Here is a 17,213-nt window from a genome sequence, read left to right as displayed (position 1 = left end):
AAGGAGCCACTACGCGCTTTCTGGCCATTTTTCCCCCGAGAGCGGCCTCGGAGATGGCAGTTCCTGTCCTAAACTGGGAGCGGCAGGGGAGAATTGCTGCCCTTCCTGGCCTCACTCAGCTGGGAACCGAAGGCGAGGCACGCCTGGGTCCAGGTGTGGCTTCTCCATCTCCCACCTGGCTTTAGGTAATTAGCGGGGCGTCTGAGCCTTCCGGCTCTCGGCAGTCTGTATATTCAATCCTACCCGCGTGTGCTTCTCCCGCTTCTGGTTGCTTTCTAGTTTTCTGGGTCATTGGACTGAAGCCTGGGCCTCTTGGCCTCGCTTCTCTAACGAGCAGGAAGGGGGCGATGGGGATGCGCGGAGGACACCTTTAGCCTTAGCTGGTCCTAGCATGCGGCTTCAGTGTACCCTGGAGCAGCGACCCCTTTTGAAAACCTGGGGCTGAATGTCTCTCCCGTTTATGCCAGACATGTTAAGCCACCACGTGCACTAGGGATCCAGGTAAGCCCCCAGAGGCCCGAGTCTTTACTATCTGCAGACACTAAAGTAACCTTTTTTTGCCAAACACTTCACAAGCATACCAGGCACTACGTGGGTCGTAGCCCAGCCAGTAGTGGAAGTACGAATGATATTACACCGAGGCACAGAACTTTGATAGCAGTATTTAGGGTACAATCTCTTTAGGTATTACATCTGGTCAAAGTTTGGAAAATATCTGTACTTGCAATATTCGACACAGGCAAATGGTTAGGATATAGGGCACCTGAGGCCAATTCAAGGCCTTCTGGGAACTGTAGTTCTCTTTGGTGAAGAACCGTTTCAGAGCTTTCTGGGAATTGTAGTCTTCTCCATACCAGAACCCAAACAGTGGTTTTTAGCTTTCTCCAGGACATAAGCCCTTTCCCCAGACCAAACGCCCAAACACAGGCTTCTGCTTACAATTTTGATGGGCACAATGATCACAACTATAGCTCATTCCTAGCAGTCATACCCAACTCCTCAACTGGAGCAGGTTATCTGTTAATACCTCTGCCAAAAAAATCACTGAACACTTGTGCTGTGAGCTGATAGATGTTGAGGATGCAGAACTGGGAGGGTCTCTGGCTAGAGGAGCCCACCTGTCACATTTCCCTTCCCCTGTCAAGGCTCCTTTAGGCATGACACCTGCATGAGTTGTGACCTCTGAGTACTTAGCAAATGACATCAGAGGGTGAGATGGTCTAAGGTCGGATAGTCTTTTAGACACAGTTGCCAGACAGAGTATAAAGAAAAAAAAGTTGTTTTTTTTTTTTATTTTGTGGAAAACAAAAGCCGAAAAACTAAAACCCCAAACTCCAGAAAAAATCCTAAAAAATACGTTTTTTTTCTTAAAAAATACTGTATAAGTCTCTACTACTCTCCCTCCCCGCAACAGCCTTTCTTGTGTACTCTCAAAGTGCCCTACCCCCCCGCCCCCACCACTATTTGTAGTTCTTGCTGTTGTACCCCACTTCCCAGTATCTACCCAGGCTGCTCACCCCCATATTCTCTTACCTGCCATCTTATTTTGTTCTCCCTAGAATTTTGGTGAGCCTTGTACCCATCCCATTTCCCCAGCATGCAAGAACTGTCTCCCCTTCCCTTCTCCAGAATTCAGTCATCCTTTCCCCCTACCACTCCCTCTCCCAAGGATCTATTCCAAGCAGGAGCAGGTAAGCTGCCTCCTGCCAGATTCCCTCCCACTTCCCACCCCCCCTCCCCCATCAAGAAATGTCAGAACCTCTTCCTGGGCAGCCTTAGCTAGGAATAAAACATTTTCCAGTCTTTTTCCCCCCGCCTCATTCTATAAGCCCTTTTCCCTCCCTCCACATATCCATGCACCTCTAAGAGAAGAAACTTTATCTGGGACCCCCTATTCCCTTGGCCTTCTCCAAGAACTCTCCCTCTCTCCATCCTTTCCTTCTGAAGAGGCAGGGTCTTCTCTCCAAGGAATCTTCGGCCCCTTGCTGTGTGTCTGCTCAGGCTCCCACCGTACCTGCCTGCCCCCGACCCCCCACCCCCCTATTCTCCTGGACCAGGGAGACCCTCCCCACTTCGCCCAGGGCCCCGGCGCCCGCCTCGCTAGCGGATGAGGACATTGATCTCAGCCACACTGGCCTCCAGCACGTTCTCGGCTGTGGTCTTGCCGTGCTGCTCCTTGAGGTGCCGCCTAATGGCCGGCTTGTGAGCGAAGCGCACGTCGCAGTAGGAGCAGCGATAGGGCCTCGCTCCCGAGTGGAGGTTGAGGTGATCGTGCAGCGTGGACTTCTGCGTGAAGCACTTGCCGCAGATGCCACACGAGTGCGACTTGACGCCGCGGTGCACGTTCATGTGGCGGTTGAGGTTGCTGCTGTGGTTGAACTGCTTGCCGCAGCGCGGGCACATGAAGATGAAGTGCTGCGCCCGCATGTGGAAGACCAGCTTCTCCACGCCCTGGAACACTTCCGGGCACTTGGTGCACTTGATGTTCTTTAGGGGATTTCCGCTGGAAAAGCCTCCGGGCAGGGGTCCCCGGCCGCCCCCTGCCCCCAGGCTGCCCCCCGCCCCCCGGGCAGCCATGGCCACCGCTGCTGCCTCCACGAGGCCTGAGGTGGCCCCCACACTGGCCCGGCCTCCAGGGATCAAGAGCAGGCCCTCCCCTTCCGCGTCCTCAGACAGGCTGTAGCAGGCTTTAACCACGCCCTGCGGTGGGGCCACAGTGCTGGGAGGCACGCTGCTCTGGGCCAGCTCCCCAAGGTGGCTGCCCACAGAGCCTCCAATGCCCAGACCTCCTCCCAGGCCCCCGGGAGGTTTGAGCCGGTGTGCCACCTCCAGGGCTGATTCCACCTTGACGATGCAGATGTCAGACACATCCTCATCCTCGTCCTCATCCTCTTCCTCAGCCTTCAGCTCCAGGTCCTCATCCAGAGGGAACTCCAGCTTCACAGGCCGCAGGAGTGGAGGGGGAAGAGGGGGCGGGGGTGGGGGTTTGGGGGCTGGCTTTGGGGTCCTGGCAGGAGGGAGCAGGGATTTGGTGGCACTGACACTGCTCACAAGGCTGGCATCGCTGACCCCATCCTCTTTGAGGCCTATTTTGGGCTCGATAAATTGGCTGAGGGCGTTCCGGCATTTCTCCACCACGTGCTCCATCTGCAGGTAGGACGCGGCCGTCAGGTAGTTAACGATATCCCTGACGGCGAATTCCAGGGCGCCCGTATAGCAAGAGAGGAGCAGGTCAGCCACTATGCGTGCACTGTGCATCAGTGAGACCTGCAGCTCAGAGCTGGGATTCAGCAGGAACTGGTCCCGCAGGAACGGCGAGCAGGCGGCCAAGATGACCTTGTGGCCACGGAACTTGAGGCTGTCAGCCACAATGGTCACGTCGCAGAACCGCTCCTCTGCGCGGAGCTGGTTCATGTTCCGCAGCGTAGCGGCCTCGTGGCCAGGCAGCTGGAAGCGCAGGACTTCCACCCCAGAGGCCATTGTGGCGGGGGGTGGGCAACCCTGGTTGGGAAGGAAACCGGTCAGAGACAAAGGTCTCCGGCTTTGCTAAGCCAAGGCTCCAGGCCTTGCACTCCCATTCTTGGCAGGGCCCCCCAGCATCAGATCACCCAGTCTTCAAGCCTCTTCCTCAGTTTCCCCAGCCCCCGGGGAGGCGCTGTCCCTTCGGGAGAAGGGAGGCGTGGTTCCCGGGGGCGGGGCAGCGGCGTCCACACCCCCCAGCCCTACCGCCCGCGATGATGGGGCGAGCCCGCGCCCACAGGGGAAGGTCGGCAGAAGCGGGAGCAGAGGCCTGGGGTTCTGGGTGGCCCGGGTTGCAGCCTCTTCTCACCCCGCCCCTTTTACCCGCTGCCCCATTCCTCCACCGCCCCCTTGCACGTTTGCACGCGCTTTTCACGTCCTCCCCCCCTGCCTGCACGCACCGTGCACGCCCCCCCCACGTTGAGACCTCGGTGGCACGCCCCCCCCCCCCCCCCGCCCCACGACCCTGAGTGCACGCGCCGCTCACCTGGCTGGGTTCCGCGCGCTGTTTTTTTCCCCCCCTATTTCCCCCACCCCCCCCGGGGCCGACTGCGCCCCCACACACGGGCAGGGCCTGGGCAGCGCGCAGGCGCGGGGGTGCACGGGGCGCGCGCGCGGGGCCGGCTCCGCGTGGGCGTAAGGGGGAGGGGTGGGGGCGGCTCGTGCAGTGTGTTCCAGGCCCCGCGCGCGGCGGCGTCGTCGAGAACTCGGGGAGGAGGAAGAGGGGAGGGAATTAAAGGAGCAGGATTCCCCCTTTCCCGACCCCCCTTTCTTCACCAGCTCCCCCCACACGGTTAAAGGGCCGGACAGCCTGGCCTCTCCTTTGGCCGGTATTATTTGTCCGCCAGAGCGGAAATACGTTCCGCACCCCCCTCTTTCTGGCTCCCCCTCCTCTGTGCCTCCGGGCCCCGTGGCCCGTCTGCGCGTGCGTGCCAAATGCCGCGCGGAGGCCCGCTCGCTGGGGCCCGCCCTCCCCACTCCCAGCAGCCGGCCGCGCAGCTTGCTTCTCGCCCCGCAACGCGCACTCCCCGCCCTCTGCTCTCCCCGCCTGCCTGGCTCCCCGCGGGGGCGCTGCCACCTGCTCACGCGGGCGTTACTTCTCTGACCCAGCTGCGTGAAGCGGAGCCAGAGTTGCAGCCACGGCCCCTCCTGGGGTCCCAGATCGCCCCGTGGCTACCGAGATGGTTGTTCTTGGTTACCTACGCCTGCATCACCTGTTGATTCTGTTCATACTTCCTCCAGCCACGCTTTCAGATTTTTGCAACTCTTCTGAAGCTGGTAAACACCTCAGCACTCCCGGCCTAAAAGATATTTTTAACTTTATACAAGACCAGACAATCCTCCACTTCCTCTCCTCTGTCTCAAAATCTTACGAAATCACAACCATCCTTCCCTTCCCTCATTCTCAGAATCGATCCTAACTTCTTGCCAAGGCAAACGCCCTCGTAAGGTCGACGACCTTGCCCATTTCACCCTCTACAATATAATAGACCTGGTACTAATTATTCTAATTATGTGAAGATGTAGTTTAGTAGAACAAGCGTCCATCCTACCCCTGCTGCTCCACCAGATTGACAAGGTCAGAACTCCTTCGCCCTAAACAAAGTCCTCCCTTAGTTCTGCCCCTTTGCCTTCTCTTTCTCTGTTCCTCCCAAACTGCCGTCTCTGCGCTTTAACACCGGCTTTTATGAGCACCCTGAAGGCTGGCTCCCTTCCCGCCTTCTTCCTTGCACCTCTCATACACCTGTACTCATTTCTCCACCCAACCAAGTCCAGGTGAAGAAGCCTCTGTTGCTTGCCGCCTGGATTTATTACATCCTCCAGGAGACTAGAGCATTATCCTTACACATCAGTTTTGGTGGAATGTTCAATATCTGTGTTCAGTCTAATGGTTTCCCCATTAGATTGCCAACTTCTTGATTGCATGAATCATCTCCTGGGTTATGTTTTGCAAATAAAAGTCATACAATAAATGACTGACTGTTGAAGTCATTCCTCTTCAGTTCAGCCAGCATCCACCCATAAAAAGTTTGTTCCTGACTTAAACTGGGTCCTGAACTTAAGGGATGCCCTTTTGGTTGGGAAGTGTTCAGATGGTGCCTCTACTCTTTGCCTTTCTGTTTTAAATTCTCTGACTTTTTTGCGGTCACCCTGCTGATGCTTAGTTGCTTCAGTCATGTCTGACTCTGTGCGACCCTTATGGACTGCTGCCTGCCGGTCTCCTCTGTCCATGGGATTCCCTAGGCAAAAATACTGGAGTGGGTTGCCATATTCTCTTCCAGGGGATCTTCCCCACCCAGGGATGGAACCCAGGTCTCCTGCATTTCAGGCAGAGTCTTTACCCCTGAGCCGCCTTCAGCCAGTTCTCTCTATTCTAAAATGCCCTTTTTGTAGAAGTATGTGTTGTTAGGCCACGTGGATTCTGTTGGCATTTGTGTCAGATTTTCAGACACACCTAGGCTCAGAGCCATATCCCACTACTTATGAAAAGAGGGCCTTTGGGCAAGTTCCTTCTCTGAATCACAGTATTTTTATCTTTAAATTGGAGGCCCTGATTCCTCACAGGGCTAATGTGACGTTCAAGTGAGCCTGACACAGTACGTGCTGAATCAATGAGACCTCCCTTCTCCTTTGCCTAATTGGAGGACAGACTGAAATTTTCGAAAGGACTTTAAAAATTCTGTTTCCCTATCTTATCTCTTTTCCTCATTACCAAATTTCCCAAGAGTTGTTTACAGGCTTCTGGTGGCTCAGTGGTAAAGAATTTGCCTGCCAATGCAGGCAACAGGGGTTTGTTCCCTGGTCTGGGAAGATCACACGTGCCATGGAGCAACTAAGCCTGTGTGCCACAACTATTGAGCCTGTGCTCTGGAGCTGGGGGGCCACAACTACTGAACCCCGAGTGCCCTAGAACCCGTGCTCCGCAACAAGAGAAACCACCACAATGAGAAGCCTGCTCATCACGACTAGAGAGTAGCCCCCTGCTCCCTGCAACTAGAGGAAAGACCACGCAGCAACAAAGACACAGCAGAGTCAAAAATTTTTTAAATAAATAAATAAATAAATATGAGTTGTTTACACTCCAGTGAGAGCAGAAATTTAAAAAGCTGTCAAGGTGAGAATTTAAGTTTGTAAAATTCTGTACCTTGTCCCCTTCTTGCTACTTCTCCTTCCTGGGAGTATGAATGGGACAGAGGGCCTAATCTCAGTTTGGAGTTTAATACAGATAGTCCTAGGTAGCAGGTAGAGTTAAGAGCTGCGGAATCCTTAAGTACCCAGCCCACCCAGTTATAGTTTTATATGGAAACAAGCAGCGCACAAGCTTGTCTTCTGTACATTCTGGTGGGGAGATGCCGTAGGGCTGTTTTTGTCACATACCCCCAATGTAAAGATGTCTTGGCCCCCAACTTCTGCCACTGTAAAATAAGGCACCCTCCTGTCCTTGGGTGGCAGTACCACCTTGGCATAGTGTCAAGAACACAAACACATAAATTCAGGATTCTTTTTCTTTTTTTTTCTTAATTAAAAAATTTCTATTTATTTTTGGCTGTGCTGGATCTTTTTTCTGCCTGGGTCTTTCTCTAGCTGCGATGAGCAGGGACCACTCTCTAGTTGCGGTATGAGGGCTTCTCATCGCAGTGGCTTCCCTTGTTGTGAGCATGAGTTCTAGGACGCTTGGCTTCAGTAGTTGTGGCTCCTGGGCTCTAGAGCACAAGCTCGATAGTTTTGACTCAAGGGCTTAGTTGCTCCGAGGCATGTGGTATCTTCCTCGTCTAGGGATCCAACCTGTGACTCCTGCATTGGCAGGCAGATTCTCTACCCCTGAACCATCAGGGAAGCCCAAAATGAGGATTTTTATTGGCACTGAGAAGTAAAATCTGAATAAGGATTCAGAAAAAAACTGGGAGACAGAAAGTCTAGGTTCTGGTCCAGTTTTGAAGTTTTCAAGGCTCCAGAAGTTTTAGTACTCTCTTCAGTGAAATGGAGAGATTATCTTCGGAGGTCACTTCCAGCCCCATCAGTCCGCAAAAGTTCAGTCTGAAAAGGGGTATGTGTCTTTGTGTGTATGTGTGTTTGTGTGTATGTTTGGTGTTGTAGCCAGGCATTCCGGGAAACAAACTCACTCAGAAGGACAATGCAGATAGTGGAGTGCAGTTTATTACTGCGGGCCCAAGGCAGAGTCTCCTCTTAGCCAAGGACCCCAACCAGCATTTGTGAAAATCTTTTATACCCCATGTGTACGTGTCTGAACCCACCACTCCAAATTCCTTGAGACTTACATAGTGAAGTGAAAGTGAAGTCACTCAGTCGTGCCCGACTCTTTGTGACCCCATGGACTGTAGCCTACCAGGCTCCTCTGTCCATGGGATTCTCCAGGCAAGAATACTGGAGTGGGTTGCCATTTCCTTCTCCAGGGGATTTTCCCGACCCAGGGATCGAACCCAGATCTCCCACTTTGCAGAGAGACGCTTTAACCTCCGAGCCACCAGGGAAGCTCTGCCTGAGACCTACATAAACCAAGGAAAATACAATCCCAATAACCCCATCATTCACGTGCTGTGCTCATGTGCTCAAACAGTCAAACAATTAGCCAATAATCAATAAACCCGAGGTTACACTCTGATAGATACAGAAAAATTTATGGCCTGTCTGGAGGAAGGGGTGATTAGTGTATGTTTTCTCTTAGGCGATGAGTAACCTAGATACGATCTTCAAGGTTCACCTGTCTGGAGGAACCTTGTTGTATCCTTCTGTTGTTGTTTTCATAGGCACTAAACACAGAGTTCAGAGTCCACTGGAAAGGTGGCCAAGCATGATCAGCATGAACAGGCCTAAGATGGAGTCCAGGCCCTATGAATTCCTTCTTCATTGGAAGAAGTGGTCAAGGACTAGCGAGCTCAGGGCTTAGGGCAGCACTCTTGGTTACTGATAGATATGAGCAGGGGCCCGGTAGGAAATGTGTAAGCAGTAGGAAAGCTGAGACATTTCCCTGTGGCATTCAAAGTATTTTTGGCAGTGGGTTTACTTTTGCAATTGTGCTTCGCCCAGATGGAAATAATGATTTCTTGAGCAACCAAGAGAAAGGAGGAAAGAGGTCTGCCTGAGTTTTTAATCCATCAGCTGATAAGACTTTCCTGTCTTACAACAAAATCTCCAGCTTCTCCCCCCTCTCTCCTTTGCCCCACACTCAGCGCTGCCCTCACTGTAGGAATCCTGGTGAAAAGGGCAGCCTGTTCGGGCGATGATAACAGGGGCTCACAGCTTGAGAAAAGAAACTCTATAAAAACAAAAGGCTCACACCAGTCCCCTCTATTTGTAAAGCCACCTTTCCTAAATTCCCATCCATCTCCTAAAATGTACTCCTGTCCTCGACTTTTGCTGGCCTCTTCTCCAATAACTGTTCCTTCCAGCTCTTTGGAACCCTCTCATAACAACCTCCTGATAAACTCTTCCCTCCCCTTCCTGCTTTACAGGGAATTTAGTCCTTCCTGCAGCCCATGACCTTTCCCCTCCTCCAAGTCACCTCCCCTGCCTTGCTCAGCACGAGGTCTGGGGAGATGGTGGTGGATTCTCCTAGCTCCTTGTCAACCCCAGGAGCAGAACTGTTCCACTTCATGCCAAACACCCTTTCCTCCCAGCCTCAAGAGTGCTGCTTGTTGCCATGAGAAACTGACTTCCAGGCCTGCCAGTGTTCATGCAATGACCCAATTCACACTCCAATTAAAATTTATTTTGGTTTATGTTTTCATAGAGTTCTTTGTAGGGCTCAAAATTCAAAAAAGTGTGACAGGGTACATTGTCAAAGTTCTCCCTTCCACCTCCACCCTGACCCCTTCCCTTCCACAGCCTATATTACAAGTTTTTTAAAGCTTCTTGACCTCCTTCCAACAACTTTTATCTTGACTCTTATCTCATCCATGTTCTTCCCAAGAATCATTCTCTGGTGATTATCAGCACTTGGAACTACATCCTCTCTGCAATTTAAAATGCCAGCATACCATTCTCTGAGTAGCCCTCAGATTGCTCCCTTCTGGAGGGCAGCAAGTATACCTGCCCTGCTTCCCTAAGGGGACCTCCAGCCACCTGGTCTTTCCTTTTCTGTCAGGCCCTTCTCCCTCCCTTTCTTCCCTGTCCAGCCAAAGTAGCACTCACAGTCCATCCCTCAGCTCTTCTCTGCAGGCTCCCTTTAGCTGGGCACTGGGTGCCACTTTAGGTACTGGAAGAGCCTCTCCCCAGCCCCCAGCTCCTTTCCAATCCTGTCTACTCTCCTGAGTCCCCCACCCTAACTCCAGATCCCCTTCTCAGCAAGCGGCCCTGTCTCTTAACTGAGATTCTTCAACCTGGACCCTCTCCAGCTTCTCCACTGAATCACGGTACTGTACATCTGAAACTAACACATTGTAAATCAACTATGTGTGTGTGTGTGTCAGTTGTTCAGTCGTGTCTGACTCTCTTCGACCCCATGGGCTATATAGCCTGCCAGTCTCCTCTGTTCATGGGATTTCCCAGGCAAGGATACTGGAGTAGGTAGCCATTTCCTTCTTCAGCGGATCTTCCTGACCTAGGGAAGGAACCTAGGTTTCTTGCATTGCAGGCAGATTCTTTACCATCTGACCCACCAGCAAAGCCTGTAAATTAACTATACTACAATGCAAAATTAAAAAAAAAATCCTAACACACACACACACAAGAAATAAATTCCTGGGATTTCAGATGTCCACATGCTTCACAATGACTGCATCCCTCTCCCTCTTGAGAGAATGGACCTCACCCTGAATTCTTTAGGTTCATTTTCTTTGTTTATCGTCATAGTTCCACTCTCTATGCATTTTGTAGGCATTCCTACACATGCATACTCTTTGGTTTTGCCTGTTTGATCTCCAAAGGGATAGAATCATAGGTATCATATTCTGTTTTTATGAGGCTGGCTTTTTACTGAGCATTATGATTTCACTGACCGTGTAGCTGTCATTCATTAGCTTACTTTCTGTTGCATGATAACACCACTGTTTATAAATCCCTTGTCCTGTCAGTGGACATTTGCTTTGTTCACACTGGTGCTTATCACCACAACGCTGCTGTGAGTTCTCCTACTCTTCTCTGGTAAGTTTCTCCAGGGCTACAGTCTTCAAAAGAGGGCCTATGTATCTCTGTGATGTGAGAGGACTGTCCAGGGCTTAGGTGGACCTGGAGAGATGTACAGGGACTGTCCTCAGATCCAACACTCCCATATGAGTTGGGACACTGGTGGGTCTGTGAGGGCCCCTTTCCCCACCCCTTGCCCAGCTCTTCCTTACCACAGAAAGAAGGCCCAAGAGGGAATCCAGAAGGGTAAAAACCTCCAGGCACCAAAGCGACAGTTTCAAAATCTCACTGAGGTGAGTGACCTAGTGACATCATTTTGCAAGTGAGGTACTTTTTCTTTCCTTTCAACAAAATCGAAGGAAGATTTATCAAGTGCCAGCTGATTGCTTATTTTTTTCCTATCCTTTATGCTATTGAGGTGAAATTCACACAGCCTAATTTTTAAAGAATTTTTTTTGCTAATTCTAGCAATAAATAATATTTATCCATAAGTACATGAACTGATTGAGAAGTGGCCCAATTGTCTTATTTAGAATTGGGCTTCCAATAGTGTTTTTATGCTTCATCATTATGTAGTGAAATTTATAATATATTCATATTCTTTTGACAAATTGATTGTTAATGACGATCATAAGTACTTAATCCAAAAGAAAGTTTAACACTCAGAGCCTTAAAATTTTTTAAATTCAGTTTTAAGTTATATACTTATTTTTATTGCAGACAATAGAAGATTTTCAAGCATAAAACATATTAGGATCTTATTTGGGGAGGTGGAAACAGAAATATGAATTCAGAAGAAATGGAATGATATGAATTTTTTTTTTTTGGCCATGAGGCTTGCAGGATCTTAGTTCCCAACCAGGCATTGAACTTGGGCCCTCGGCAGTGAAAGCTCAGAGTCCTAACCACTGGACTTCCAGGGAAGTCTCAGATGTGAAATTTCTGATTGTTAAAGAAGGGTGTGTTCATGTACTTTTAAATGAATCATAGTATCATCAAAAGTGAAAGAACATTTTTTTTTTTTTTTAAAGGTCAGTGTTTACAACATGCTGGAAATGTCACTCTTTCACAACTATTTACAAACTTGAGGAAAATTTTAGATAACAGCAGGAAAATGTATAAGAGGTACACACTCGCAAAACTTTTTAACATGAGCCAAAATTTTGAGTGTTTCTCAAACTTCATCATGCATATGAATCATTTCAAATGTGGATTCTGAGTCTGTAGTTCTGGATGGCCTGGACTTTTACATTTCTACAAGCTTCTGGTGATGCCAGTGCTGCTGGTCTGTGGACCACACTTTGAGGAGCAAGCCTCAGTGTATTCCCAAGAGTGGAATTGCTGGGTGATGGGTATGGCACATGCTGAACTCCCGACTGATGTTAAAGTATTTTCTGAAATATTTGTATAAATCTGATAGCAATAGCGTAAAGGGACACAGTGGGTGATTAAATAGTTAATCCCACTAAGGGATTATAAGTAGAAAAAAATATGGGAGACCCCTGTAAGTTTATGATTACTGACGAAAGCAGGTTTGCTTAACCACAAAACCAAGCAGGCTTGCTTAGTAACAAAACCATGCAACAGTAGCATAAGACATGCCCCCAAACGAAGCAATGGTGGCATAAAACCCACATCCTGCCCAGTGAGCTTACTAAGTTGATGATCGCTAGGACATGCTCTCTGCACACATAAAAAACACTAATTTGTAAACCTAGATTGACCACACAGCAACAAGAAAACTCCCCCACTCAGCCTGGAGGAGGAACTAATGATGAAAATACGACATCTACTCAAGAAAGAAAAGAAGATCTTTCTACCTGCCCCTTTTTCCTTTGATTGTAAAATTGTAGCCCAGGAAGTCACAGCACGTCTCGCCCACCACTTGTAAGCCTCACAGACGCCCTATTCTAATAAACTACTTCTTATCTATCACCTTGTCTCTCCCTGAATTCTTTTTTGTGCTGAGGCATAAAGGATCATGATACCAGAGCTCTTTGGAGCTTCTGAAACGACACCAAACGTTGCAAATCTACACTCGAACTAGCCGTGGGAATGCTGCTGTTTCTTGAAAAAAGTTCACTAAAGGCGTCCTGATTTTCAGTCCTCATCTCACTTACACTTTCTGTGACACATGTGGTCATGCTTGTTTGATACACTGCTTCCCCCTGGTTTCTGTGACACCATTTTCTTTGGGTTTCCTTCCTTCTACAACCACAGTCTCTTCCGTGACCCTTCACCCTCTTCCAGGTCCATCATTTAACTGTTGGTTGTACTTGACCTTCTGTTGGGCTGAACCCCCAGGTCTATCAGGCCTGTACTTGCCTAGCTTTAAGACTGAAGAAAAAGCCCAGTGTCAGCAATAGACACATCAATGGAATGGAGGAGCTTGTGTGTCTCAAGCAAGATCCTGGAGTGACACCCCACCGCGTACAGCTGGTGGGCTGGCAGGACTTGGTGGCAGGCTTTGTTCCTGGGGGTGGAGGGGGAAGGGGAGATTGCCTGTTATAGGGGGAGGTGACAGCAGTTTGGCTCATTGGTTACCAGGGAAACTAGCAGAGGGGCCGCCGCTCTTTAAGACCAAGGTAGGACCACTAGCTAGGGCCAAGGCAAGTATGTAGGAAGATCAATCATGTGCATAGGGTATAAGCGAAGCAGGCACTGGTCAGGCAGGGGATGTACACAGAGCAACAGAACAGCCATTTTTCCCCCCAATTATTTATTTGGTTATGGTTGTACTGGGTCTTCATTGCTGCATGTGGGCTTTCTCTAGTTGCAGTGAGTGGGGGCTACTCTTCACAGCAGTGCATGGGCTTCTCATAGCAGTGGCTTCTCTCGTTGTGAAGCATGAGCTTTATGTGCAGAGTCTTCAGTAGTTGGGGTGTATGGACTTTATTTGCTCAACGGCATGTGGACTCTTCCCCCATTAGTGATCAAACCTGTGTCCCCTGCATTAGCAGGTGGATTCCTATCCACTGTACCACCAGGGAAAGTCTGAGAACAGCCATCTTGAGTGGCCTGACCATACACCTTCTTTCAGTTCAGTTCAGTTCAGTCACTCAATCGTATCCAACTCTTTGCAATCCCATGGACTGAAGTACACCAGGCTTCCCTGTCCATCACCAACTCCCAGAGCTTACTCAAACTCATGTCCATCGAGTCGGCGATGCCATCCAACCATCTCATCCTCTGTTGTCCCTTTCTCCTCCTGCCTTCAATCTTTCCCAGCATCAGGGTCTTTTCAAATGAGTCAGTTCTTCCAATCAGGTGGCCAATGTATTGGAGTTTCAGCTTCAACATCAGTCCTTCCAGTGAATATTCAGGACTAATTTCCTTTAGGATGTATTAGTTGGATCTCCTTGCAGACCAAGTGATCTCAAGAGTCTTCTCCAACACCACACAGTTCAAAAATATCAATTCTTTGGCACTCAGCTTTCTTTATAGTCCAACTCACATCCATATATGACTATTGGAAAAACATTAGCTTTGACTAGATGGACCTTTGTTGGCAAAGTAATGTCTCTGCTTTTTAATATGCTGTCTAGGTTGGTCATAACTTTTCTTCCAAGGAGTAAGTGTCTTTTAATTTTGTGGCTGCAGTCACTACCTGCAGTGATTTTGGAGTCCCCCAAAATAAAGTCTCCCATTGTTTCCATTGTTTTCCCATCTATTTGCCATGAAGTGATGGAACCGGATGCCATGATCTTAGTTTTCTGAATGTTGAGTTTTAAGCCAACTTTTTCACTCTCCATTTTCACTTTCATCAAGAGGCTCTTTAGTTCTTCTTCACTTTCTGCCATAAGGGTGGTATCATCTGTGTATCTGAGGTTATTGATATTTTTCCTGGGAATCTTGATTCCACATTGTGCTTCCTCCAGCCCAGCGTTTCTCATGATGTACTCTGCATATAAGTTAAATAAGCAGGGTGGCAATATACAACCTTGATGTACTCCTTTCCCTATTTGGAACCTGTCTGTTGTTCCATGTCCAGTTCTAACTGTTGCTTCTTGACCTGCATACAGATTTCTCAGGAGGCAGGTCAGGTGGTCTGGTAATTCCATCTCTTTAAGAATTTTCCACAATTTATTATGATCCACACAGTCAAAGGCTTTGGTGTAGTCCATAAAGCACAAATAGATATTTTTCTGGAATTCTCTTGCTTTTTCGATGATCCAACAGATGTGGGCAATTTGATCTTTGGTTCCTCTGCCTTTTCTAAATCCAGCTTGAACATCTGGAAGATCACAGTTCAAGTACTGTTGAAGCCTGGCTTGGAGAATTTAGAGCATTACCTTGCTAGCATGTGAGATGAGTGCAATTGTGTGGTAGTTTGAACATTCTTTGGCATTGCCTTTCTTTGGGATTGGAATGAAAACTGACCTTTTCCAGTCCTGTGGCCACTGATGAGTTTTCCAAATTTGCTGGCATATTGAGTGCAGTACTTTCACAGCATTATCTTTTAGGATTTGAGATAGCTCAACTGGAATTCCGTCACCTCCACTAGCTTTGTTCATAGTGATGCTTCCTAAGGCCCACTTGACTTCGCATTCCAGGATGTCTGGCTCTAGGTGAGTGATCACACCATCATGGTTATCTGGGTTATACACCTTCTTAGCCTTTATCTTGTTCTCCCTGGTGTGCTCTTAAGAGGTGGGTTACCACCTTGATGACCCTGTGTGGTTAATTTTATGTGTCAACTTGGACGGGCTATGGTGACCAATTCTTTAGTCAAACACTAGTCTGGATGTTTCTGTGAAGGTATTTTGTAGATGTGACTAATATCTGTACTCAGTTGACTTTAATTAAAAGAGACTGCCCTAGATAATGTGGGTGGACAACCGTCAGTCAATTGAATGCCCTAAGAGCAAAACCTAAGGTTTCCATAGAAGGAATTTTGCCTCAAGACTCAAACAGAAATCCTGCCTCCATTTCCAGCCTGTTAGGCTTCTCTACAAATTCAAACTCAAGGCTACATCGTCAACTCTTACCTGAGTTTCCAGCCTACTGGCCTGTGCTATAGATGTTTCGGAATCACTAGTCCCCACAATTGCATGAGCCAGTTCCTTAAAATAAGTCTCTTTGTATATATTCTTTTGGTTCTGCTTCTCTGGAGAACTCTGACTGATACAGACAGACACCCATGTTTCTTTTTCTCACTAGACATTTCTCCTATTTCCAATCTAGAATATCCACCTCCTCCTGAGTGTTCTAAAGGTGCTTAAGACATAATATGTCCTGGACAGAATCTGTTCTCTTTCTACTTAAACCTGTTTCTCCTCCTGCATAGACTGTGCTTGCCACCACCCATCCCCAACCCAAGCTGAAAACTTGGAATTCAGTATAGACTTCTGTTTTCCCTTTTACCCCTCATATATGCTGAGCCACCAAGTCTTTTATCCATTCACTTAATAAATATATGAATTTGGGACTTCCCTGGTGGTTCAGTGGCTAAGACTCTGCACTACCCATGCAGGGGACTGGGGCTCCATCCTCGATCAGGGAACTAGATCCTACATGCTGCAACTTAGAATTCACACGCCACAACTAGAGATCCTGCATGCTGCAACGAGGATCGATGATCCTATGAGCCACAACTAACACCCAGGGCAGCCAAATAAATATTAAATAAATATGTGAATTATTCCAATGTGCCAAAACCAGGCTAGTGCTGGGCATAAAGGACAGAGTAAGACACATTTCCTGAGGGTATGGAGATACTAAAACCTTTGTGCATTGTTGTTTTGGTGGTGAGAATACAAGCTAGTATTCCACAGCTGTTATGGAAAACAGTTCGGGGGTTCCTCAATAAAAAAAAAGAAATTATCAGCTGACTCAGAATTGCCTCTTTGGGGTATATATCCAAAAGAATTGAGAATAGGGCCTCAAAGAGATATTTGTACACCTATGTTTGTAGGAGCATTATTCACTGTAGCTCAAATGTGTCCATCAACAGGTAAATGGAGAAGCAAAAGGTAGATACAGCGTACAGTAGGATATCACTCAGCCTTCAAAAGGAAATTCTGACATATGCTTCAGTATGGATAAGCCTTGAGGACACCACGCTACAGGAAATAAACCATACAGAAAAGACAAATGCTGTATGATTCTATTTACATGAGATACTTAGAGTAGTCAAAATCATAGAGACAGAAAATAGAATGGTGGTTTCCAGAGCTGGAGGAAGGAGGGAGAGAGGAGTTATTGCTTAATGGGTGAAGAGTTTCAGTCTTACAACATGAAAAGACTTAGAGATGGTTGTTGGGGATGGTTGCATGATATTATGAAGGCATGTAATGCCTCTGAGCTGTACATTTACAATGATTGATATGGTAAGTTTAATGTTACAAGTGTTTTACCACAATAAAACATTCTTTAAAAAAAATGCAAAAATGTCATGGTCTAAAGGCATTGAAATGATACAGAGTCAGAGCACCTTTGTTTTGAGGCCTATCTCCAGTTCCCCTAGGAAGCTTTTCTGAACCTCTGGAGACATCTGATACCTCCCTCAGTGTCTCTGTGAACTTTATATGCATTCCTGACTCAGTTTGTGTCAGTCAGAATGGCCAAGTAACGCCAGAGAGACAAACCATCTGGCAATCCTAGTAGCT

At 48.2% G+C, this 17,213-nt stretch overlaps 1 protein-coding gene across 1 annotated transcript; it reads right to left on the bottom strand.

Moving 5' to 3' along the window:
* Window positions 1-10: 10 nt before the first annotated feature.
* Window positions 11-4,402, bottom strand: ZBTB12 (zinc finger and BTB domain containing 12). Its single transcript, XM_027525475.1, has 2 exons — window positions 4,007-4,402; window positions 11-3,501 (listed from the first exon to the last, which is right to left on the bottom strand). The coding sequence occupies exon 2, from the start codon at window positions 3,478-3,480 to the stop codon at window positions 2,101-2,103; it is 1,380 nt and encodes a 459-aa protein (XP_027381276.1). The 5' UTR covers window positions 3,481-3,501; window positions 4,007-4,402; the 3' UTR covers window positions 11-2,100.
* Window positions 4,403-17,213: the final 12,811 nt, after the last annotated feature.

The sequence above is a fragment of the Bos indicus x Bos taurus genome, chromosome 23 (assembly GCF_003369695.1).
Source record: "Bos indicus x Bos taurus breed Angus x Brahman F1 hybrid chromosome 23, Bos_hybrid_MaternalHap_v2.0, whole genome shotgun sequence".
Taxonomy (NCBI): Eukaryota; Metazoa; Chordata; class Mammalia; order Artiodactyla; family Bovidae; genus Bos; species Bos indicus x Bos taurus.
The sequence above is the reverse complement of the archived record's forward strand: the minus strand, read 5'-3'. Positions and strand labels throughout refer to the sequence as shown.

Coding starts and splice junctions, on each gene's coding strand:
- ZBTB12 (XM_027525475.1), bottom strand. CDS start 3,480: ATGGCCTCTGGGGTGGAAGTCCTGCGCTTCCAGCTGCCTGGCCACGAG.